Source organism: Tachyglossus aculeatus, chromosome 3, assembly GCF_015852505.1.
Source record: "Tachyglossus aculeatus isolate mTacAcu1 chromosome 3, mTacAcu1.pri, whole genome shotgun sequence".
In the NCBI taxonomy this organism is placed as follows: Eukaryota; Metazoa; Chordata; class Mammalia; order Monotremata; family Tachyglossidae; genus Tachyglossus; species Tachyglossus aculeatus.
Window position 1 is genome coordinate 89,060,633 of NC_052068.1, and position 27,171 is coordinate 89,087,803.

General features: G+C 39.9%; 1 protein-coding gene across 1 annotated transcript in view; it reads left to right on the plus strand.

The window, feature by feature from the left end:
• The window catches only part of SKOR2 (SKI family transcriptional corepressor 2), a 48,683-nt gene that overhangs the window by 6,057 nt on the left and 15,455 nt on the right, over positions 1-27,171 (plus strand). Inside the window, 3 exon segments of the mRNA XM_038743418.1 lie at positions 14,875-14,940; positions 15,322-15,420; positions 24,707-24,774. Coding sequence (XP_038599346.1) covers positions 14,875-14,940; positions 15,322-15,420; positions 24,707-24,774 — 233 coding nt within the window.

Sequence of the window (27,171 nt, forward strand, 5' to 3'; positions counted from 1 at the left end):
ACTCAATTGCTTTTGTTTGTTTGAGATGTGTCAAAATTAATCGCCACTGGAAACAGCACATTCATGAATATGAAAAAAAATCCATTTTCAGACATATTCCTCTGCCCCAGATCAAATGATATTTAGCAGTTCTACATCTAGGGCTAAAAATAGACTTTAAAAGTAGCCCAATTTCTCCCATGCCTGGAAACCACAGATGGGGAGCCCATATATACTCAAGTGCATGCAAATTAGCCGAGGCTGTGTCAACCACTGAAGTGGATTGGAAGACTTTACTGCAGCCCCTACAGCATAACCAATGGACACACAGTGGAAACCTAAACCAGCCCTGCTCAGAAAGACTTTTCAATGCAGCCGAATTATCACAGCTTTGTTGGGAACTCCCGCAGATGGGTTTTACCAATATAACTGGTCCGGTGTTCAGTGGAAGCCACCCAAGTGGCCAATCTCTTTCCTGGAAGGCCTGAGGGCCGCTAAAACAAAATCAAACAACCCATCCATCAGTCGTAGCCATTGAGTGCTTACTGTGTGCAGAGCACTGTTCTAATCGCTTGGGAGAGTACAATATAACAGAGTTGGTGGACACGTCCCCTGTCCACAACGATATGACTTGCACACAATATTTGCAATGCCCACAGACTTGATGGCCACACAATTAGGCCATGTTGGAAGAGCTCAGTTTTGGCTAATCTTCAAAGCGAATTCAATTTTAAATTACTCGCGAGAAGAAACAGAGTATGACAAAATATCTTTTCATTATTTTTGAAAAAAGAAAAGTTCTCCGAGGTCTAGATGCTGTCCCAAAGTTTTGTGGGTTTTTTTAAATATAAACTTAATCTGAATGGTATCAGAGCAGTTTCCTAAAAAGTCAACAGCAGTTCAATGCCAAAGTATCTAGATTCAAATAGTGGCCCTTGTTGTATTCCGAGACAATAATTTAGCTGTAAAATTCAGATGTGATCAGTCCTAATCTGATTTTTCTAGCTTTTCTCGGTTTGTTCCACACTTTTAACACCAGCTATTTGAAAATGTGGAAGAAAAGTCTTTCTCATTTTCTCTGGACAAAAAATTAATCAAAAGTGATAAAATAATATTCTTTCAGAAGTAATCCCAATGGTTATTACGTTTGACAATTATGTATGATTTATTCAGTTTTTAAAATAGTTTTCTGCAGTACCTTAGTTGACTGAAATCCTTTAAAAGTTCAGGTTTTACCATATGTTAAGAGGGTAGCTTTACAAATATTTAGCAGTTAAAAAAAACTAACCTGTACAGATGAATATCCCTCTTTCAAATCTACATGTAACAGCAGAGAGATACTACTGCCTTGTTCAAACATAGTGGTTCCTGAGATACGGTCTGTAAATTTTCACTACAGCAATATATCAAATATATCTGAATCGATTTAGTGACTTTCTACTAAAATAGTCTAGTCTTTCACTGATTTTGATGTACCATATATCATATCTTTTGAAAGTAGGTTCTCGGTGAGGGTATGTAAAAACTTTTGTTTCCTAGCTAACTGAACCCCTAAAATCCAAGAAACACAAAACCACAGTAATGTTTCAAAATTTTAACTCTGAGGAAAGATGCCATCAATGACACTAGGGTTTGGGTTTTTTTTTTTAATGCCTTAACGAGAAAGAGCAGATGAAAGTCACATAAAGGCCTCTAAGTCAGTGCATTTACCCACATTCTCCAGGCGTTCTAAGATCAGTACTGTGAAGTCAGTGGTAGTGTACGCCAAGTATTTTCCAATACAGTTACTGTGTTTTTCAAGCTTGGCCCCCATGTGCACCTCAAAATGCACTGGAGGCAACAGGTCCAGGCTCCTCTGTTATTTTCAGAAGAGGTTTCCACCAGGGGTGGTCTTGGAAGGCCTCGACATTATGGGAAAAGCCTGTTGTAATACCGTTGATTCCGGGAAGATTATTGAGATTTTTCTACATAAATTCCTATATTATTAGAAAAACACTTTAAATCCTTAACACGCATTGTTATATTCCTGCATACAATTCTGGAAGATTGCAAACCTAGAGAAACACAAACCTTGGGCAGTTCTGTGAGGTTGAGCCTCAGAAGTACGTCCACCCACTTGCGGATTGCATTATACCAGCAGAGACTTGGGAGGTGGGAAGAATGTACTCTAATTTTTCCCTCATATTAAACCCAAACTGTGCAACGGAAGTACATTTGATAGCAGAACTTGGTGTGATGCCATTAAAATCCAGTATGACTGAATTAGGGATACCTTTCTTATGAGAGCTGAATGATTCTGAATTTATATCTAATCCATCCTCATATTTTTTTATAATCAGTAGGTATTAGATTGTTTTGGACGTGATTTTTTCCTCCTTGGAAATAGCACTAACCATCATATCATTTCTGATGATTCGCTTAGTGAGAGAGATGGAACTTGGAACACCAACGTTTTTTTTGAGAGTGGCTGGATCAATTTGGATTTCTTGCACTCCTCACCTCTTCATCACGTGAAGAGGAGAGGAGATTAATCATTTCGAGGGTGCTTCATTCCTTCTTTTTGAAATAAGTCGTTCATTTTATAGAGCCCCAAATTTGGGCACAGGATCATTAGGAATTCATCATCATTGACGGTATTTATCGAGCACTTACCTTGCGCAATGCACTGTACTAAGCTCTTAGGAGAGTAAAATACAACAGAGTTGGTAGACACGTTCCCGGCTGACAACGAGTTAACAGTCTAGAAGATCAGCATAGAACATTATCTGACCTTAGAATTACCCAAGAGTCTAATCGGCGTCTGCATTTCTGATCTGAAAGAAGGCTGCCGTCAAAGTCTGTGGTACCGTTCAACCACGGAAGGAGAAAGAAATCTTTGTGTCTGTGGATGAAAGTCATGCCACTTGGGCAGTTACGTGGTACTTTGGCCACTGTTCAGGCCAAATAATACCTTTTGTAAAGAATGCTCACGTGAAGTGGTATTCAGGTTTTCCTGAAGAGGAAGCTGGAGCAAAGAAAGGTGAAGTGACTTTTCCTGAGACCAACCAAAATGTCACTAGTGGACTAGAATTTGAAGCTAAATTCATGAATCCCCAGTACTGGATAAAGTTCTTAGAAATTTGGGGTACTTCCTTACAATGGTAGTTTTTAAAGCAACTTTAAATGGACGTTATAAACTTCAGTTGGAGCTAACCATAGGTAGGTTTAATCATTGACCACATATTTTTTAATCTCCTCCTTCATATTTAGACTCCTCCCTCTCCCTCCATTAAAAGTATGCCCATAGTCTCTCTCTCTCTCTCTCTCTCTCTCTCTCTCTCACACACACACACACACACACACTCATTGCTAGGCCTATGCTTTTCAGTTTTATTGCTCTGGAGTTCTCATGTGGGTAAACTTCTTTTTGGAGGTGATAATAATTTAGTCTACATGATACTTTTCAAGATTAGGCCTGTAGTAGATTTTTATTTTTAATTTGGTGAAAAAGCTTGTCCAGCTGCACCATATTCTATTTTATCCAAGCCTGCCCACTTCCATCTCTGCTTCGAATGCTTTTAGTTTTGTCTTGATTTGATTTTTTGTTTTTTGCCCTCTTCCATCTCTCCTTTTGAATTCCTTTAGCGAATGCATTATGTGATATGCCATTGATGCAATAGTGCAGGCAAGCTGCAAGGCAGAAGTAAAAAGCCTCTTCCTATGGCCAAATCTGGCTCCTTTACATTATAATGGTGCCAACATGTATAGCAATGCCACTTATAATTTTGAGCAAGCATGAGTGCTGACTTCTTTAATAGACTGGACTCTTTATGTTAGGCATGTTTCTTCTGTCTACTAAATGTGCATTTGCATTAATTTCCAAAAGTAGTAAGGAGAAGCAGCGTGGCTCTGTGGAAAGAGCCCGGGCTTTGGAGTCAGAGATCACGGGTTCAAATCCCAGCTCCGCCAATTGTCAGCTGTGTGACTTTGGGCAAGTCACTTCACTTCTCTCTGCCTCAGTTCCCTCATCTGTGAAATGGGGATGAAGACTGTGAGCTCCACGTGGGACAACCTGATCACCCTGCATCCCTCCAGCGCTTAGAACAGTGCTTTGCACATAGTAAGCGCTTAACAAATACCGTTATTATTATTACTATTATTAAGAAGAAATACCTAACACTTCTCCTGCATACAAAGAAGACGAGACCTTCCCGCTTTCCTTTCCATTGACACAGTAGAAATTAGGCGATGATAAAACACTTTTTAAAGTGCGGTCTAGTGAATGGACCCTATCGGGTCATGAGTTGTCATTATAACTCCCTCTGCTTCCTGGAGAATTTTGAGCAAGTTCTCAGCCCTCTTTATGCTTCAGTAGACCTCTTACCTCTTTTGTACTGGGAATTGTCAGATTGTTAGGTAGTGCTTGCAGTGGACTTTGAGCACCGTCGAAAATATATTCCTCTAAGTAATTAAAATCATTGCCCATATTCAGGAAACATTTATAAATAAAACCCGTTTTAAGCGTGAACGCTGTTCCAAGGGCTTTGTTTCTAAATGTAGAAACATCTTCATTAAGGTTAGGACTTTACTAAGATTTTCCTTTCTTTCTGCTGAGTCTTTAAAACCAAATCCAAAACAAAGCGGGGAAATGTAAAACTCTCCAGGAGAAAGCCTAAACAGTATCAAATTGCAAACACAAGATTCCTAAAGCTCAGGAGAATTTTAAGTGGACTAAAGATGGTCTTAATAAAGACAATTTGATACACAGGTACAAGATACAAGACGTAATCCTCTGTATGAAGTCAGCACTTCATTTTGAGCATGCATAGTAAAGTTAGATGTACCTTTTAGTTTATTATAATTCCATAAACATTACTTAATCTTGTTCTTTCTCCCTCTAAACTAATAGTCATTAAATAAGGTAATTTGTCGATATAACATTATTCATTTTCTTTCCTCCTCTTTGCTAATCCTTATTCCAGGCTAAAAAAAATATATGACAATGTGTCATTCAACAAGCAAATCCTAACAATCCTATGATACCGAAACTTTCCCTTTCTGTGAAGGTCATTTTTTATACATGCAACTGTTTTAGAAAATTTCTATGAATCTTATTTTAACTTTAAAAAAAAAAATCAGTCCATGTTAGCTACTCCTCCCTGTGTCCTGTAAAATGAAAGGGTATTCATACAAGAAAATTTAAGATTAAGGAGAATGTCTGAGACCAAGTTAAATGGTTCCCATGCACATTGTGTTCCTAGTTGCAATACCTGACGATGTGTCTACCTATTAGGAATTCAACAAGTTTTTGCTACAATCCTTCCTTCTCTCTATTTTTGTACTCACATCCTCTTCCTTTGAACTTGAGATGGGGGCAAAAATAATTTTATTTATTGAATCACATTACACTATCTTTCCGCCCTTTTGAAGGGTTTTCTTAACTGCCAGTTTTAATCAGATATTTCCAGCAGAAGCAATGGCAGAGGCAAGATGATATCTTATAACAAAAGCTGTGAACTGACCAGAAATCCAGAGACAAAGGAGCAGCCTAGAGGAAAGAGCATAGACCTGGGAGTTAGAGGACCTGGGTTCTATTCCCTGCTCCGCTACTAGCCTGCTGTGTGATTTTGGCAAGTCACTGAACTTCTCTGTGCCTGCTTACTCAATGGTTAAATTGGGGATTCAGGGCCAGTTCTTCTTTCCACTTAGACTGAGAGCTCTATTTGGGACAGGAACTGTGCTCTAACTGTGCTTAACACATAATAGGCTCTTAACAAATACCATAATAATGATAATGATAACAATAATAATGGGTTTGACCCCCCCCCCCCCCCCCCAACATTGTTCCTGAGACTTTGGGCAAGCCAGTTAGCTTCTTAGCATTCCCATTTTTAAAATTTGGGTAATATAGCCTACCTGCTTCATCATCATCATCATCATCAATCGTATTTATTGAGCGCTTACTATGTGCAGAGCACTGTACTAAGCGCTTGGGAAGTACAAATTGGCAACATATAGAGACAGTCCCTACCCAACAGTGGGCTCACAGTCTAAAAGGGGAAGACAGAGAACAAAACCAAACATACTAACAAAATAAAATAAATAGAATAGAACTTCAAAGCTTCAAAGAACGTTATGAGGATAGCAGTGAAAATACTCAAAAGAGAAAAGGTACAAAATTAATCCCAAGTGGCATCACCAGAGTTATCTCTTCCACTTTCCTATAAGAACTGCTGTCGTATTTTCAGTTGGTTTGTAAATGTAAAAGTTCCCAGATACTGGGCAGAATCCCATAAACAAAACCTGGGATTTTCTTTGTTGTTCTTTTTTTACCTATGAACTAAAAGTAAGTGGTCAAGCTGACCATGCCTGCATGGAAAAACTTTTTTTTTTTTGGCAGAAAGGCCAGTTTGAAGACCAAATTCTTCAGGCACTCATCCTGTTAAGTATGTGCCAATCAATACCTAGGATAGTACCTTGCTGCAGATGGGCCACAGTGACTAATCCTGACACAGACCCCTGGTGTTCATTCACATCAATCAATCAATCAATCATATTTATTGAGCACTTACTATGTGCAGAGCACTGTACTAAGCGCTTGGGAAGTACAAATTGGCAACATTCAAATGTCAGTCTCACTGCATTTGCCAGGGTTCTGGTCTTGCCTCTGCTTTGATGCCACTTTGGGGGTCCTTGAGGGCAGTGCCCGAAGTCTAGAAAGGCTGGCAGTTAGGTGAGAGAGGCGTACCTGGGCAGAAGCACCTATAGGCAGCTGCTATCAATTAGGCAGGGTCTTGGGCAAGCACACAGGCACAATCTTGGCTTCATGAAAATGGCCTATTGCTTTTTGGCTCTTTTGTGCTGAATCACAAAGAAACATTCTAATATTGGAGTAAACATTATTGAGTGGTTTCTGCATGTAGAGCACTTTCTAAAAAATCATGTTTACGGAGCACTTACTGCATGCAGAGCACTATACTAAGAGTTCGGGAGAGTATATTATGATAGAGTTGGTAGACAAGTTCCCTGCCCACAATAAGGTTATGATCTAGAGGTGGAGAGCACTGTTCTAAGGCTCTCAGAAAGAACATATATTAACAATAAAGTCAGGATCCCTGTCCTCAAGGAGTTTACAAGCAAATGAGAGAGCCAGCATACAAATTGTTAAGTGATGTAGTTAAGTATGAGAGAACTGGCATGAAAAACAAACATAAGTGAATCAATAAAAATTAAAATGTTAAATACCTGAATGCCGATGGAGTGGCATAACCAGGAATGTCCAGACAAATCAGAATTGTGTTGATAAAAGATAAGAAAATTATAGGAGTAGCATGTCACTTTCTGACTTATGTATGGTAATAAAGCTTATTCTTGTCTGCTGATATCTTTCATCAGGTTTAATATAGGGATAATAAATTGAATGGTTAGGTGCACATTGCTTTCCCCTTTAGAATTTCTAGTCTCCAGAATTAAAAGGCATCTGCACCCACTAAGGTGGGGTTTTCTCAGGTCCTCACTGGTCAGATACTACAAAAGATTTGCAAAGATTTGCATGTTTGGGACAATTAGTAATAATGTTTACCAGGACCATTCTAAGATGTTTTGATTCCTGGGATGTGCCTTCTGTCTCCAGTGGCTTCCCCCTCCCCAGCACCCCTACACTTCTAGGTTCCAGTGGGAGCTGGCAATCATTTCTGGGGTGGGGAGTGCTTTGCACATAGTAAGCACTTAATAAATGCCATCATTATTATTATTGGGGGGGGGGTCTAAGGAGACTGTTGGAGGTGAGAAGAAACAGCTCTTTAATAATAATAATAATAATGGTATTTGTTAAGCACTTCCTAGGTGCTTAACTGTTCTAAGTGCTGGGGTAGATATAAGATAACCAGGTTGGACAAAGTCCCTGTCCCACATAGGACTCATAGTCTTAATCCCCACTTAAAAGATAAGGGAACCGAGGCCCAGAGAAGTTCATGACTTGCCCAAGGTCACTGAACAGACACGTGGCAGAGCCAGGATTAGAACCCATGACCTTCTGACTCCCAAGCCCATGCTCTATCTGCTAGGCCATGCTGCTTCTCTGATCTCCAGCTCATCTCCATCTGACTTCCCATTTTCCAGGATGGCATTAGGCAAACTTGGGCACTCATTGTGGAATGAGACTGGCAACCATTCTGTCTCTGTGCAAACTTAGCAATCTTGGGAACCCTTTTCTGCTGAAAAATATACCAAGTTAAAGTAATTTTGAAAGCAGATCAAAATTGTTGTCTTTTGAAAGACTAGCGTACTTCCCCCCTACTGTAAACAGAGGCTGCCATTGATACCATGCAGCTCAGGATCATCTCTACTTCTGACAAATCTTCGTTAACTTCAAATTTAGATAATCAAGATGAGCACTCTCCCAGTATAGACAATAGCTGTATTTCAAACAAGATCTTGGGAGAAAAAATGTTACTACCTCAATAACTTCTACCTTCTTATCAGTCTGCATAATTAACTTTACAAATGTAATTTAAGATTCTTGGGCATTTTCTTGTTTTGACAGTATTTTTTTTAAAGGGAGCTTTGCAAATCAAGGATTTTTAAGATCCTCCAATCTGCTGAAATGTTTATCAAAATTGCATGTGCATCATTGATTAAATCAATCAATCAATCAATAGTATTTATTGAGCATTTAAACTGTGCACAGAACACTGTACAAAGCATTTGGGAGAGTACAGTACAACACAACAAGCATACACTCTAGAGGGGGAGACAGACATTAATATAAATCAATCAATAAATTGTGGATATGTACATAAATAAAAACAGTTTTTAAAAAGTCTAGCACTAAACTATGTTCTGTACTTCTTAAACATATGGATAACAATGGTAATAATGCTAAATAAACAATTCTAAGGTCCCAGAGGTCATTTTTAAACCTGATTTTTCATGGTTCAAAAATAAGCAATTGATAGGAGCCCAGTAAAGTGCGTTGTTTTAATGGTATTTGGTACTCTTAAGCACTGGGGAAGATAAAAGCTGATTAGGTTGGACACAGCCCATATCTCACATGGGGCTTACAGTATTAATTCCCATTTTACAAATGAGGTAGCTGAGGCACAGAGAAGTCAAGTGACTTGCCCAAGGTCACACAGCAGGATTAGAAGCCAGGTCCTTCTGACTCTTATTTTGTAGTATATGTCCTTCTTAAGTGAAACATTTGAAATTCCTGAGATGCTACAGCATATGTATGTGTGTGTTTTACCCAAAGGGAGCTGAAAAATAGTGACACGAATTAGGCATTGATGCAAATAAAACCTTTCCAAAGTTGAATAATGAAACGTAGGAATGAATATAATTTGTTGGTTAGCATTATTGCATTCCACTGAATTCTGACTGAAAAATTCATTACTGCAATTTCTTATTTTCCAGTTAGTCTAGAAAAGGGAGTACTTCATATTTATATGCTGGCATAATCAATGCTAATGGAGAGGAAATGTGGACATGGTTAATAGAAAAAAAGTGCATAATCCAAAAAAAATATGCAAAAGCCCTCTGAGAATTGTAGATACTTTTGACTGAGTAGATAATGGGGGCAAGTCCTGGGCATGATAGATAGAGGCAACTTTCTTTAAAGGGATCTGGAAATTATCTTCAGCCAAGCCACAGGGTGAACAATGAAAAAGGAAATGAATTCTGGTTCCCAAAAGTATGAACTGCTGTTTTCCTGGTGAAACAGATTAGAGAGTTACAGCAGACTGACTGGAGATGAAATTTAGATTTCCTGAATTTGGGAGTCAGGGAGTCAGAACATCAGAATTTTTTTCTTATCTAACCCAACATTCTGAGGAGGTTGTTTGGGCTTATGGTCCTTCTCAGGGATTAATCTCCACCCCTAACCTCAAATTTCCCTACCAAATGGGTGCTCCATGGAGGCTCTGATTACCCTTTTATGGTCATTTCAAAGTGCCATTGATCTAATCAATAGTGTTTATTGAGTCATCAATAGTGTTTATGGAACACCTACTGAATCAGAACACTGTAATAAGTGCTTGGGGTAGCTCAACAGAATTAGTACACGTAGTCCTTGCCCTCAGTTAGTTATGGTATTCATTATGCACTTACTATATGCTGAGCACTGGGGTTGATACGAGCGTAATAGATCAGGCATAGTCCCTGTCCCACATGAGGCTAATAATCTAGGTGGGGGTAGACAGACAAAGTCAAGAGTCACAATGGGTTGCAACCAGCAGCAGATCAATAAGCCAAGAAGACAATGTCAAGTAAAAAAATGGACCTTGGAGGTGGGAGTCCTCAGACTTTCCACTGCTCCAGGAAGATGGTCCTTAGTTACAAGCCACCACAAGCAAAGGCAATCTACCAGCATAGGGTGATCTACTGCATTGGGGTTGCTGATTTGGGCTAGGGAGGAGCTCCAAGATTCCTGGTTCTGAGGGGGATCCAAGGCACATGTGGCTCACATGCTCATACAAGGGATTGGGTTTCTGGTATACAGTCTCCTGAGGCACTGGGCATACTGGTCTGAGCGTGGGATAATATCAACAGACTTCTCTAGGAGTTTACGATATAGCAGGGGAAACAGATCCTAAGATAAATTACAGTTTCTTTAATGGTATTTGATAAGTGCTTACTATGTGCCAGGCACCATACTAAGTGCTGGGGTTAATCAGGTTGGGCACAGTTCCTGTGGCACATGGGGATCACAGTCTTAATCCCCATTTTACAGATGAGATAACTGAGGCACAGAGAAGTCAAGTGACTTGTCTAAGGTCACACAGCAGACAAGTGACAGAGCTGGGATTAGAATTCAGGTCCTACTTAGGAGGAAAAAGGAAGAGAGTGGAGTGGAGTATGGAAAACAGAGAGGAGAGAGACTGAGGCTAGGGAGATCAGCGAGGAGGTTAATGTAGTAATCAAGCTGGGATATGACAAGTTCCTGGATGAGCATGGGGAGGAAGTGCAGATCTTGAAAATGTTGTGGAGGAAAAAAAAAGTACAATTTGACGTTAGACTGAATTTAGGGATTGCACGAGGGGGATTAGTCAAGAACAATGAAAAGGGATGGGCTTTGGAGATGAAGAAATCTTGGGCATAGTGAGCTTGAAGTTCTGTAAGGACATCCAAGTAGAGATGTCCTAGAGGCAGGAGAAAACACAAGAGAGGTCTGGACTAGCCAAGTAGATTTGGAAGTCATCCACATGGAGGTGGTAGTTGTAGCTGTGAGAGCAGATTAATGCCTCAATGGACTGAGTGTTGAGGAGATAAGAGGATCCAGAACAGAGGCTTCTTCAAGGGACACTCATATGTAGCGGGTGGGAGGAAGAGGACGAGCTGGAAAAAGGGTCTGAGGATGCTGACAGAGGTAAGATGAAAACTAGAAGAGAACTTTGCAGTAAAGCCAAAGTTAAATAGCATTTCCAAGGGAAGGAAATGGTCTGCAAGTGTGAAAAATGAGCTAAGAGGTTCAAGGAGAATTAGAACAGAGCAGAGCAGAGTCCATTAGATTTGGCAAGGAGTTCACTGAGAACTTTGGAAGAGAACCATGCCAGTGCAGTGAAGGAGGTGGAAACCACGTGAAGGTGAAGAAGGTGGCTGAGGGAGAGGAAGTGGAAGTGTATACAACCAATTTGATGAGTTTGGACAGGAATAGGAGGGAATTGGGACAATAGATGGACAGTGTCATGGGGTTGTGAATTTTCCTTTTTCAGGATAGGGGAGAGGTGGGCATGTTTGAAGGAATAATGGAAGAAACTATCAGAAGGGTGAATGGCTGAAGAAGTCAGTGAGGTAGGGAAAAAGAGTAGGTGGTGATTGGGAAAAATATATACTGTTTAATAATACATTTATACAAATAATAATAATGGTATTTGTTGAGCACTTACTATGTGCAAAGCACTGTTCTAAGCGCTGATGTACCCTTTGAATAAATGTATTCATAATTATAAATGATTTCCTTTATTTACACCATCTGATTTTTCAAATTTAATGAGGAATTTGTTTTTTGGAAGTTAAATCTGAATAGCCACATCCCAGTTATATCTATACTTTTTCTTATTCATTGTGAGCGCAGTATATCCACCAGTCCCATCGAATGTATTTCAACGAAAGGAATATTTTGGTAATTGATATTTAGAACGTCCTTAGAAAATATGTTTACCTCTGCGATTCATATATAAGATTCTAGACTGTCTGCTTTGTGAATTATGGACATGTATCTGCTCTAAGAGGCCCAAAGGCTATTTTTTACAGCCAATGTTAGGAGTGAAAGGAGAAGAGATTGAAAATTGAGCTGCTACCCTGTCCTCGCTGTGCCATGGGATAATCAGGCTTTATTCTTCAGTATTTGAGGGGATTTTGACCTCAATAATAATTTACAGATCCTTCTAATTATTCTCGTATTGCATAGGTAGAGAAACTGAGGAAGCGGGATTGTGATTTACTTAAAGCTTGAGGGGGAGACCTTCTTAGAAGTGGGAGTAACGGCAAGGAATCAGACCTGTAAGGGACTTTGAGAGATCATATGTTTCTTAACCTTGCAGACAGGCAGGTGAATGACTAAATCAACCAGGACAGATGATTATTCTTTTCTGAAAGGTCACCGAAATCAATCAATCAATCATTAGTATTAATTGATTATTTACTCTGTAGAGAACACTGAGCTAAACACTTGAGAGAGTGCAATAGGGTTAGTAGATGTAATCCCTGACCTAGAGGAGTTATAAGTCTAGCAGGGGTGACAGGCACTAAAATTGTTATTGGTAGGTGGAAGCAACAGACTATAAACATATCTGCATAAATGCAACAAGGAGGTGTGAGAACTCAAGTTTTTAAGTGGAAGTGCTGCAGTGGCAGTATTAGTTTGGTGGGAGACCAGGAGGTGGGGTTGGGAAAGAAAGATTAATCAGGATAGGCCTCTTGGTGATATAATTTTAGAAGGGTCTTGGAGATTGGGAGAGCAGACATCTGTGGGTTGGGAAGGGGGAGGAAGTTCCAGGAGGAAAAGAGAGCATGAAAAAGGGGTCAGTGGTGAGAGGGTCAACAACGAGGCATGAGTGCCTATGTGGTTCTTGTGAAGAGCGAAGCATGTTACGTGAGGTGTAGTGTGAAAGAAGCGAGAATAAGAAATGGGGAGAGAATAGACTGTCCTAAAGTCAATGGTCAGGAATTTCTGTTCGGGGCAGAGAGGGATGGGCCCCTCATTGAAGGTTCTGAAGGAGTGAAAATTTGCATGCAGAGAGGAGGTTTAGAAAATGCTCCAAGTCTTCACAATCTAGACAGTCTGTTTCAGGAACTTATCACCTTGATGACGAAGGACTTCTCTGACCAACGGGAAGATAATAAAACAGCCGAAATAGCTTCTGTTTCAATGGGATTTTTGCAAACTCGTTTTCCCCTGTGTGGGAGCATGCTGATATGAGGACATCCGCAGGAAAGAGAGAATGGTTCACCTCACCCTCCCGATTATGGACTAGCGCAGTGCTGCACTGCAGAGGCTCTGCACTCCTTGGGTTCTCAGGTCATGTGGCCCTCGGAGGGTGTGATCTGAGGCACAGTAGGGGAGTCAGTCACAGCCTAGTTGTAAAGGTTCTCCTATCTGGCAGCACCCTAGGGCAATGTCCCTCTGAGGTAGAAAGAAGTCTTTGTTATTAGAAGCTGAATGTATACTTTCCTGTTTCACAGCAGCCTATGCTGGAAGAGAGCACAGGATATCATGACTATCTAGTATTCTCCTCTCCATGCCCTGGAGGGCACATAGCTGAACATTCTCTTGTGAATGAAGGCAAGAATACAGTTGATGGATTCCTGGATGGTCCACTGAACTTTCATCTCAAAAATATGACTTGGGTTGTAGATTGTAGCATCGATGACCTCTCAGACTTTCTTCTATTCCTATGTTTTTATGATTGCAGATAAGCAGTTTTTTTTATTTTTTTATTCTTGTGGCGATGCTGTATTTACCTAGCTGTCCCCCTAGACAATAGCTGGGGTATAGAATAATTAAAACCCAGCATTCCATCAATATGACTACACAATATTGTTTTTGGTAATCGAAGACAAATAAATCATTGAATTTGTACAAGGCTGCCATCAACTATTAGTGGACATTTTGAGTTGGGAAGTTCTTTTTTTCTCCCTGTCTAAAGTGTCCCCTCTCATTTCATCCTCTCCCCTCATCTCTTGTCTTCCAATCTTCAGGATGGGAGACATCCTCTAGCCTGTAAGGTCCTTGTGGGCAGGGAACATGTCTGTTTTATTATTATATTGTATTCTCCCAAGTGCTTACTACAGTGCTCTGCACACAGTAAGCCCTCAATAAAAATGACTGGTCGATTTAGGGTCAATGAGGCATTTGTCCAGTGAGCATCAATCTCTGTCTGGGGTATTTCTACTGCCTAAAGGTCCTTTCTGTGGCTCCAGTGTCCCTCTCTAAGCTTGTCTCTAGACTGTAAGCTTGGTGTGGTCACGGAATGTGTCTGTTATATTGTTTAATTATACTCCCCCAAGCACTTAGTACAGTGCTCTGCACAAAGTAAGCACTCAATAAATATAATCACTTGATTGACTAATTGATTTAAGCTAGAGCGCTTCATTTTTGTTCCTTCCTGGCTTTATCGTCTGCATACCAGCATTTCACTGGAACGAGGTCCAAACAAACTTTTAAGGACAGAAGAGAGGATTTAAATTCATAGGCTTACAGTCAGGAGGCTGTCACTTATAGGCTAAAGCCTGCCCTCATTTTCTCCTCAAAAATTCCCATTGGCTTCAATGGAACATACACATGAGTAATTGAGGGCAGCATCTGATCCTGAGTGTTTAATCAGCAAATTATATTAAATAAGTGGTTTCTTTTTCAGATCTTCAAAGGAAATGAAATGGTGAATTGAACTAATAATATTTTCCCTCTTTCTTAAGGCGAACACACACAAGAAACCAGTTCACCTCATTCACTCAAAAAGGATGTAGAAAATATGGGAAAAGGTAAAAAAAAGTTTTAATTCTATAAAATTTCACTCCGTTTTGAAAGGCCATAGAGATAATAGGAGGATATTTTTGTTCTACAACATATTTTAAGCTTGACAAGCAACATATGAATAATATATGGACCATTGGGTGGGTGTAATTGAGATTAATGCATACATATCAATCAATACATGACACTGTAATATAATACTTTAAAATAATATATTACATTGATTTATATTCATGGATTTCTGCACAAAATCTATCCTGTGTCTATGCAACACTTTTTAAACTGGTAAAATATTTTGTCTTATAATAATAAATTGCCATATATAACCATTCTCTAGAGAGTTATTTATACAGATTAGTAAAATGGTTCTTCTTTTTGTTCTTTATTAGAAGAACTTCAGAAGGTTTTGTTTGAACAAATAGATTTACGGAGACGACTAGAACAGGAATTCCAAGTTTTAAAAGGAAATGCAACTTTCCCAGTATTCAGTAAGATTTTTTTTATTTTATTGCTTTCATGCTTCAAAATATTTATATTTCCAAATAGTTGTATTTTAAAATATGTGAATAATTCTTTTTGCCGTATGTTATACTACTGTGCTAGCAAACACCAAAGAATGCATTCTCTCCAAGTGCTCAGAGTTGTCTTATTGTACCTTTGTATCAGTTCAAAATACTTTTGGTTTTATAAGTGAAGATAAATCTGGATTCTTTTAATTTGCTGGAAAAAAATAAGTTTGGGAATTTGGCTACCCCCAAGAATTAAAAACAGAAGAACATCAAATGTTCATCTGGAAGGATAGTACCCTAAGAATAATGGTCTCATCTATTTGCAAAGAAAAATGAAATATAAAATGAATGTGCATACGCAGTCATATGTTTAAAAGGAAACTTTGGTAGTTTTAGGACTTTGCATTCTGCATTTCATTTACATTATGATTTTCACATATAAGTCTGAGAAAAAAGGTGTCATGGAAGTAAGTTTAATTATTGTTTTTGTTTTTAAGAGGGGGAATTTTATTGTCTTGGAAGATACTGATCTTAAGATTATATAGAGTGTGTCTGATGATTTTCAGGCTCATATTCAGTTATCTTCCATGAATTCCATTTCTAGATCATCTGTAATGAATCAGCAGAAGCTTTTTATAGTTATGGTTATAATGATGCTCTGTCCAAGAAGTCACACAGCTGACGGTTGGTGGAGCCGGAATTCGAACCTATGACCTCCGACTCCAAAGCCCGGGCTCTTTCCACTGAGCCATGCTGCTTCTCCAATGGGAGGAGGGAGATGAAGTGATAGCTGAGTGGTGCAGTGGGATCCAGAATACATTTTTTTAAGGATGGGGGAGAGATGTGGACAGGTTTAAAGGCAGAAGGGAAGGTGCCATTAGAGGATGAGTGAATGAATACAGTGGTCAGTTGGGAAAGATGGTTGGGTTCAAGAGGAATTCGAAGTGGCAGAAGTTGGGTTGGTGTCTGGGATTTCCACCAACAGCACTCCTTGGTATGAGTGTGGGAAGAGTACTGAGGAGCTGACCCAAGAATGAAGGACCCCAGAAAGAAGAGGGGGGTCTACACCAGTGGACCCATCTCTATAGGAGAGATGAACTGGAGCTCCAAGTCATTGGATGCCCCTTTCTAGGGGGCTCCAGCCCACTACTGGAGAAGTTCCTGAGGGGTGGCACCCTCTCCTCCCCCACAAGCTAACACCTGGTGACCAGTGGGTGGGTCTGAGGATGTTGAGGGAGAGAGGGTACATGTGGTGACCAGTGGATGAGGCTGAGGATAATAAAAGAGAGGACTAAGGATTTTATGGTGCAAGTTTGGTGGAGGAATAGAGGGTGAAGGAGTCGAGTTCTGTGGAGTTGAGATTGTGGATTTGTGCATCAGGAGGGGGTATGATGGCCAGGGATAAATAGAGAAGGTCTAGAAACTGCAGGTCTCTTTTAAGGATAGAATGATTTTGTGGGAAAGGGAATGTGGGAGAGAAGTCAGGCTAGAAGGTTGTGGTCTGGGAGAAGTAATCGTTAGTAATGTTACAGATGTTACAATGACTAGCAGTGAGATCCAATGGGTGTTCTAGTTGGTGAGTGGGTAAAGTGGACTGGAGCAGGAGGACTGTGGAGTTGACGAGTGAAAGGGAGTGGAAAGCCGGGGGTCAAGGGGAATATCCACATCTTCAAAGTCCTCCTGGAATCACGTTTTCTCCAGAAGGCCTTCCCTAATCAATTTCTAATCTCCCTATCTTTTATCCCCCAAATCCTTTGTTGGCACTTTTGAGCCAACTAAGTACTTAAGTACTCACAAAACCCTGTAGCATTTATTTAGATAGTAGACTCTATTTCTTCCTCCTAACTGTAATTCACTTATATGGGTACCTCCCCTTCTGGGTTGTAAGCTCCATAGGGGCCGGAATCATGTCTACTAACTCTACTGTACTCTCCCAATCAATCAGTACAGTCCTCTACAACACAGTAGATGTTCAGTAAATACTATTGACTGAGATTGATTGAGAGATGTGATCTCAAAACAAATTCCAGGTATCCTTGTTTTAACTTCATGGGTCAAAATTTACTGAGCATTCTTAGCTGTAGGATTCCCAAGGAATTTGAACAGTGTGCACTAGTAAGGATGATTAAGAGGAAATTGATCAATAAGAAGAGAGCAAAATGATCCAGATGGTGGCTGTGGATGATGGTTAATCATTCATTTTTACCAGAAACTTATTCTTTGTAGAGAACTGTACTAAACATTTGGGTGAGTCTAATAGAGTGAGTAGACACTATCCCTGCCCTCAAGGAGGTTATAATCTAACCTAGATAGGTTAGGAATGCCAAGATGTTGGCAACTCTTAAAGAGGAGAAATTTCCTAAAAGGTGACATAATGGAGACACTGATTGTTTGGAGACACTGACACTGACAGTGACATTGGAGACATTGATTGATTGATCAATAAGCATGAAGTTATTGGAATTTCTTAGACCGGGCCTAGAGGAAGATCATTTGCACTTTAGATTTCCAAAAGTCAAGGGAAAAGGAAGTTTAGAGTTATTCTATAAAAACAGAAGATGAAAGACCACTTGTCAGGACTCCTGTAATCATTCAGTCACAATCCCCTGTACATTCTGCTACTCCCACTCGGTTCCTCATTGAGTGAGTGGTGGTGAAATTCATACAATTGAGTAAAATTTGGATAGTATTCAGATTTTGCACATTTAAACCAATCAGGGCATTTGGCAGGACTTTTACTTTCTACACTATTAAGCATCATACATTCACAACACTCCTAAAATCAGAATGTTGTAACAGCCTGCCAGTTTCAATTCTGAGCTGTCATATTTATCTTTTATGATCTACATTGAAATAAATCCTCTGTCATTGCCATGTAAGCAAGTACTTCAATTAACCCTGATAAAATGCACTCTTTTTTCATCTCCGTTATATTTCACTGGCCAAGGAAGTGGCATGCGTGTACCCAGGCTTGAATAATATGTGGTTTAGATACACCACAAAGAAGCAGTCAATTTTATCCCTGATTAAAATAGCAAATATGTATTATGTATTCTTTAACTGAACATGAGGGCCCATAAGGTTGGTTGACAGATTTTGATTTACTCAAATGAAATAGCAGAAGGGAAAAACCAAACTTTTAAAGACCATTCAAGAAGCAGAGATACATTTTATGGAAGGTGTTCAGAGATTGTACTTAGATACAGGCACAGAGCCAATGTCATGAAATTTAAAATGCAGTTGTATTGTTGGTAGGAGCTCTAGAGGTAACCTACAGTTAATTCTAGAGCAGCTTTTCAGAACTGTCTCTCGGGATCCTGGAATCTATTGTGCTTCACACAGTAATTCTCTTTATTCATTTTTCCATACTCTTGCTGTTACCAGCTACATCTATGTTTTCCTACTGATTCCTCCATTTATAAGCAATTTATATCTGCTTGTCTTACTCAGGGACTATGGATTTATTTCCATTGTAGTCTCTCTCAAGTAAATGCCTGATAGATTCATTCATTCAATCGTATTTATTGAAAGCTTACTGTGTGCAGAGCACTGTACTTAGTGCTTGGTTGACAGTTCCAGGGTTAAAATAGCTGCTGGGATAGTGGTAATGGGAGGAGTCAAGGAAGGATCAAAGTTTAAGGGCCAGAAGAAATATTTTGAGAGGAAGGAAAAAGGCCGTTATGACTTTTGTAAGGAAAAAGAGTGGGAACCTAAGAATCATATGAACATTTAAAAACTAGCTATGAGACACATAGGGAAGGAAAACAGGTATGGAAATTGAAAGGGAACACATTACATTTGGCCAGATGTTTAAGGGGACTCTTTCCTTGTCTGTAAAATGGGAATTAAATCCTACTCCCTTCTACAAGAGTAAGGAAAGTTTAGAGTTAGTCCATAAAAATAGATGGTGAAAGCCCAGTTGTCAGGTCTCTTTTCATCATTGTCACAATCCCCATTACACTCTGCTTCTCCCACCCAGCTCCCCACAGAGTGAGTGGTGGTGAAATTCATACAGTTGAGTAAAAACTCATCAGTGTGGGACAGGGACTGTGTCCAACCTGATTATCTTGTATCTACCCCAGCACTTAGCACAACGCTTGGCATACAGTAAGTACTTAATAACTATCCTAATTATTATTGAAAGAAAAAATTAAGCTACACAAACTAGAAATCAGAGTTCATCTTTCTCTTTAGCAACTGACACAGCACTTATAAAAGTCAAAGGTGTTAAGGTTTCATGCACACAGTAAGCACCCATGACTGATTGATTCATGGAAGTAAATGAACCAACATCGGGCCTTTCTTCCCAGCTTCTTCTGAAATATTGATTCTGTATCTGCTATTCCAAGTATCTCTCATCCCCACATCTCTAGTTGAAACCTAGATGTAACATAATGTACAAGACTGTAGCTGAATTCTTCCATCAAACTACTGAATTTAGAACTGGAGTTTTTTTTCTCATTTTATAAATTGTTTTCATCATTGTTATATAACATCCTCTGCTTGGGGCACGGGCTTTGGCATGTACTTAACTTTTATGAAAAATAATTAAAGGGCTTGTAAACCTTATAATTAGTGCCCCAAAAACCTTATCCAATTTTCTAATTATGATGTGCATAGCTCTGTTCTCGGTGTCATATAAAACAAATAAGGCCTGTTTTATGCTCACATTCTAAAATGGATAACATAAATGGACACAGCAATAAGCATATAGTCATTTACACCCTGGAATAGAGAATAAATGATTGTCAGAAAGGAAATAAGCCAGAAAATTGGATAATTACTGTGTATGTGTGAACTAAATGTGATGAATGTACTGCTGGAGAACTTGTTCATATCTTAGGGAAAAGTTGAAAAAGTTATTGAGGTGTGAAGGGGTTAGCATTTACAGGGCAGTACTTAGGCTAGCTAGGAGGCTGATGACAGCCTGCTTGATTGAGGGTTTTAAAGAAGAGGGATAAGAAAAGACTTGATTTTGATGTGAAGTATGATGGGAACAACTGATGGCTTTTGATGAGTGGGATGACTTGATGGATGAGGAAAATGACCATGGCAGATGCAGTGCTAGAAGTAGGGAGACCAGGGAAGAACAAATTGTGGTAGTTCAGCTGCATAAAATCAGAACCTTGGACTGAAGAGGAGGTGAAATATAAGCCATGTTCGGTATTCCTGATGTTTCTTCACCCTGTTGTCCTCAGGCAACAGCAAATTAGATGGGAAAGGACTGTCTATGTTTTGCTTTTTTGTAAAATGAGAATTGGACCTTTCCTCAGGGAAATCCATTGGGAAAAAAATCCCTGAGATTCATCTTTCACTCTACAAAAAAAAAAAAACAAAGCCACACATATCCTATTATAAATTTGGTCCGGCCCAGAAAAAATGAAGGACAGGTTGTCACTCCCCAGATACTGAATTGTCATTATGTGGTCTTAGATGTTCTTAGTTTGGGACAGGAAAGAGTAGGGGATACTTGACTACTCTTAAATTCAGCGAGGAATGAGTCAGTCAGGAAAAGGCTGAAGATAAAGGAGCAGGAGTAGGCGAGGATAGAACAGAGAGGGGTGGGGATTGGAATGAGGCAAAATAGCAGGTTTGGATGTTTGCAACACAAGAGGTGGGGGCTTTATCCTTGGGCAGATGGCAAATGCATGTGGAAGTAAGGCTAGGGATTGGAGGAGAGCAGGAAATTGAGGGAAGTTTGCCTTTAAAGAAGGTGAGTGGAACTGCTGCCAGGAGATTGTGAGAAAACTAAAGAGGCAACAACTGAGCCAGACTTGGAAATTCATAAATGATCAGTGAAAAAGTTGCCAGTGAAGCAGTTTCAGAGTTAAGGGAAGGGAGCATGGATTTGTAATGGCAGAAAGTCATTGCAGCAATTGGTCATCTTCCAAAGGATAAGTGAGCTAGCTGCAGATGTGCCACTGGCAGACTGGGAGCTCGATCCAGGCTAGGAATGGGACCCGTGTTTGCTTAGGGTGAGGGAACCAGTGGCTATGAATCCAGGCTTTTCAAGAAGGCAGAGCAGCTGGTGAAACTCAAAGTTCACAGGAGGCCAAGAGGAGCAGACTTAGAGTCTGTGAAGAAAGAAGTACCTGGTCAGCGGTGGTCAGGAACTGAAGTTGGCCCTAGATTTCTGGTCTCTGTAAGACTTTGCCAGGAAGTGGAACACAATGCATAGTGGACAGAGCATGGGCCGGGAGTCAGAAGGTCATGGGTTCTAATCCCGGCTCCGACATTTGTCGGCTGTGTGACCTTGGGAAAATCACTTCACTTCTCTGGGCCTCAGTACCTCATCTGTAAAATGAGGATTGAGACTGTGAGCCCCATGTGGGACAGGTACTGTGTCCAACTCGATTTGCCTGTTTCTACCCCAGCACTTAGTACAGTGTCTGGCACAGAGTAAGTGACTGTTAGCCCGTTGTTGGGTAGGGACCGTCTCTAAATGTTACCAACTTGTACTTCCCAAGCACTTAGGACAGTGCTCTGTACACAGTAAGAGCTCAATAAATGCGATTGAATGAATGAATGAATGAAATACCATCATCATCACCATCATCAAAGTTCTGGTTACCACTCAATCGTCCCACTGATTCCACTACCCCTGGGTTCTACCTTCCTGATCCTCCATGTTGTTCACTGGTCCCTTTCCTAATTCTTGCCGGACATGAGGGGGACCGTGGGTCCCCAAGACTATGGCAAAAATGGTAAAAAAAAAAATGGCAATGGCTGCACAGAACCCACAGCTACTGACGTCGGACTCACTTTCTCACAGGTCCCTGGAATTGGTATAGTAGTAAAACATTTTGCCAGATCTTACTATAACCTTTTATTTGTTTTTCTAGTCATGTGGGTATTTCTCTTTGTACTGGATTTGCAGCTGACAACTGCATTAACTGTTTGCGTTTAATAATAATAATTATAACATTTGTTAAGCACTTACTATGTGCCAGGCACTGTACTAAGTGCTGGGGTGGGTACAAGCAAATCTTGTTGGACATAGTCCTTGTCCCATATGGGGCTCACAGTTTCAAACCCCATCTTACAGATGAGATCACTGAGGCACAGAGGAGTGAAGTAACTTACCCAAGGTCACATAGCAGACAGGTGATGGATCTGGGATTAGAACCTATGACATTCTGCTGCTGCCTTATTGCACTGCAGTCATCTGCCCCATTAGCCATTTTCTACCACTTCATTTTTGTTATAGTAAAACATCAGACGCCTGCAATCACTGGGGTCAAGCGGACTATGCCATTCCAATTTTGAAGGTTTGTGGCCTTTTAGTTTATATAGGCCACATGCAATAGTCTGAGCAACTATAATCTGAGGAGGCGGTTTTCTATTCTTAATGCAGGTTCTAAATTTTGTCTGTTTGCAATATATTTTATGTAGACACTTTATAAAATTATATTTTTAGACAGTCAGTCAGTTGTATTTACTAAACACTTACTATGTGCAGAGCACTGTACTGAGCACTTGGGAGAGTACAATATAACAATAAACAGACACATTCCCTGCCCACAGCGATCTTAAAGTTTAGAGGGGGAGACTGACATTAGTATAAATAAATAAATTACGGTTATTTGCGTAAGTGCTGTGGGGCTGGGGTTGGTGAATCACGGGAGCAAGTCAGGGTGATGAAGACAAGAGTGGGAGAAGAGGAAAGGAGGACTGAGTCAAGGAAGACCTCTTGGAGATGTGCCTTCAATAAGCCTTGGACGGTGGGGGAGAGTAATTGTCTGTCAGATATGAGGAGGGAGGGCATCCCAGGCCAGATGGAGGACGTGGGCGAGAGGTCAGCGGCGGGATAGATGCGACTGAGGTGCAGTGATAAAGGTTAGCATTAGAGGAGTGAAGTGTGTGGGCTGGGTTGTAGTAGGAGAGTAGCAAGGTGAGGTAGGGGCAGAAAAAGGATCTTTATGCTGAGCCCAGTGGGAGGGCTGTTTTTTTTGCAACCCCTTGTTTCCCTAAACACTGGAAGAATAAGGCAGGTTTACCAGCCTAAAAGATTAGGGAGGAAATTCCAGTGCTGGAGTTTAGGACTTGTCCTAAACCACTCCAAAGAAGCAGCGGATGAAGGGTAATGCCCCTAGGTGAGCCTAGCATCAAGTTTTCTTCTTTATCCTAACAGCCACTCCTTTCCAGTTATAAATAGAGTTAAAATAATGGAAGTAGCAGTGTAATCCTTCAGTCAAATTCTGGATGGACCAAACAGTCTTATTCTACCGAAGACATATAATAATAATAATAATAATAATAATAGCATTTGTTAAGTGCTTCCTATATGCCACATGCCAGGCAGGTGAGAAGCAGTGGGAAAAGCATGGCCTAGGGAGTCAGGGGACCTAGGTCCCAATTCTGGCTCTGTAAACTGCCTGTTGTGTGACCTTGGGCAAGTCATTTAACCTCTCTGGGCTTCAGTTTCCTCATCTGCAAAATGGGAATTAAATGCCTGACTTCCCTCCCTCTTATACCGCGAGCCCTCTGAGGGATATGACTGTATTCCATTTACCCTAGTGCTTAGAACAGTGCTTTTCACTTTTAACATTTAACAAATATCACAGTTATTATTTTTTGGCTTTTAGAAGATTTGAGGATAATGAATATAACATATATAATATATAATGATATAATGAATTTTGCATAGTATTATTGAAAAAGCGTCCCTACTATTGAGATACAATAACGATAGTAACCACCTGTATTCGTCAGCAAGATTATGAGGATCACGGAGAATCCTTGGGCTCTAATATACAGTCACAACAGGGAATCCTGGCCAACTTTAATGACTGGGTTCAGTCACTTGACAGTACGGAGCCACAAGACTGGCCAGAAATTAGAGTTGGGAGTGGTTGCTTGGTCCAGTTAGAGGCTCTGGTGAGGATACAAAGATTGAATGCATCTCGCAGACCGTGAAATAATGAAGTATGGATCAACCCAAGCATTTTTACTATTTATAGAACTATATATTCAACTCTCCCTCACAGATGTGCCTTTTTTTCTTGGCCTGGGGCTCATTTTGAAGTCAATGAGAAGTCTCATATACAAGAATCCATCTCTGCAGCGCTTACCCTATAATCAGATGCCTGTATCATTGTACAAATACAAATGTTCTTTGAAATGCCTTTTTTTTAATGAGTCGAAAGTATGGGTTTGGGTTCTTTTTTTTTAATTCCTTAGTGATATTTTGACTTGGGTGTGGGAAAATGTAAGTACACTGCATTTTGAATTAATTGATTTTTGTCTACTGTACCCTTCTACACAGATAATTTTCAGGATCAAATGAAACGGGAACTAGCCTACCGAGAAGAAATGGTGCAGCAATTACAAATTGTAAGATGTACTTCTTTTTACTAAAAATGAACCATGATATATGTTCTTTGATTTCATTTTTATAAAGTCATATAAATAAACTAAACCATTCATGTCTATGCTAAAAGAGCCTTTTGTACTCAATTCTCTCAGCTAATTATCATAAGATTTACTTAGATACATGGGAGCAGATGTGTCAGAACTTATGTCTTATCTAAATGTACCTACTTAGCATGTGTCTGCAGATGTGTAAATTGTCAATGTAACAAACTGATACTTACCTGAACCTCTCTCATAATGTGTACAACTCAAACTTCTGAGCTCTGCACTTAGAATATATCTGGTATTCTTACAAATAAATTTGTAAAAGTGATTTTAAGGGTCTTACTAATAGGATGATAGAAAACAGGGTATCTCAGAGTGAGTACATCTTTCATTCACCTGCAACGATTGGCCTAGACTTCCTCACTACCCAAAACTTTAGATTACCTTCTGAAGAATTAAAAAAAATTCCCTATGTATGAGACTTTATGAAATCATCATGCCCTTAATATGAATCTTTCCTGGTGCAATCATGCATCTCTAAGACATTATCCAATAGTGATTTTAAGCCTTTTTCCATCAGTAGAATGGGGAAAATGATATTTTTCCCCACTCACCTGCAAGATGCTCTGAACTACATGCATAAGAGGTGCTCTCAATTCTTCTCATATTTATATTGTGTTTAGGATCATAATACACACAGAAGACAGCTATACATAGTTATACACATTACAATGAAATTGAGTTAGCTTTGGCTTTTTGTGATTTAAAACAAATTTGTCTCTTGCATGTAAGGCCTACCCAGGGTTTCTTGATTTTTCTAAAAAGTGTCTGGGGAATTTTACTGCATTTCAGAAAATACTTTCATGTTTATAAATATTCACAACATAATTTGGAAAAATCTCTTCTGGTGTTATTACACATTTTGTGGCATGATATGGTAAAAGATATTGCTCCTCCTTTTGAATGGCACAAAGATGCCCATCGATGTCTTTGTTGTCCTCAGCCACTCGAGAAAATCTCTCATAATTATCTATAAGCCGGTACATTGCTCGGATTTGTTTTAAACACAGCCCTTCCTCTTATGTATTTCTTCTGAAGTTATTGTGCTCAGATTCACTCTCAAGAAGGTGCTCTTACTTGAATGCTAACAAATCCTTACACAAACTGAACATTGCACATCCTTGATGATCTTCCCAGCCTTTGCCATCTGGGAAATTAGAGTTCTGAGACCATTTCTTAACCTGAATATACTACATTGTCACTAATAAGAGCAAGGAGGAGGATGGCAGCTCATCTCCCATGGATCTGTCAGCTTCAAATCATTGCCTGTGGGCTGTGGAAGGAGGCAGGCAGGTAGCCCAGTGGTTTGGCCTTTAAGATGGGTCATGGAGGGGCATTGGGAGCAGATGAGGTGGCCACTTGTCCCTTTAGCCCAACGTTGGATCACCCATTCTTAGATTCAAGTGGTAATCCTCTTCATGACTTTTTTTTTTTTATGGTATTTGTTATGTGCTTATGATGTGCCAGGCACTGTTCTAAGTGCTGAGGTAGAGACAAGGTAATCAGGTTGGACACAGTCCCTGTCCCACATGGGGCTCACAGTCTTAATCCCCATTTTACAGATGACATAACTGAGGCACAGAGTAGTAAAGTGACTTGCCCAAGGTCCCACGGCAGATGAGTGGCAGAGCTGGGATTAGAACCCAGGTCCTTCTGACCCCTGGGCCCATGCCCTATCCATCAGGCCATGCTGCTTCTCCTCTGCCTTTGAGTGACATTTCAAAAACCGTCCTGCAGGCTCCAAGGCATTATGTAACCAAACTGGATAGGGTTCTTTTATTCGTTTTTTTCAAGTTTTCTTGGGGGTTTTTTTGCAGATGAAAACCTAAATTTTTGATAAATTAAAGCAGGATAAGGTAGCATTTCCTTCCTCCCATTAGAAAAAGAACATGCATGTTGCACTTCACATGTTTGGAGTGTCCTCCCCTTAAATACGCCTATTGAAATGAGCGAGAACTCTAATATTTGGGAAAACCAAGAGGAAGGCATTTCAGGAAGAATCATTTGTTTCAAATTCAGTCATCAAGGGACATTTTAAATCAACTTTAATCAGCCTCCTACTTTGAACAAATTTCATAACCCCAGCACCTTAGTTCCTCACTAAAAAAGAGGATAATTATACCTATATTGTGGGATCTTGCTAAGGAGAAAATCCTTGAAGGCCTCTGAAGGTACTGTGCAAATAGAGAAGAGTATCAGTAAAGTTCTTCACAATCATTTCTTAGTGAGTTTTCACAACACTGTTCTGAGTTGATAGGTGCAAGCATTTTTCAGCTAAATTCTCCTAGTTAGCAAAGGGAGGTACCTAAATTA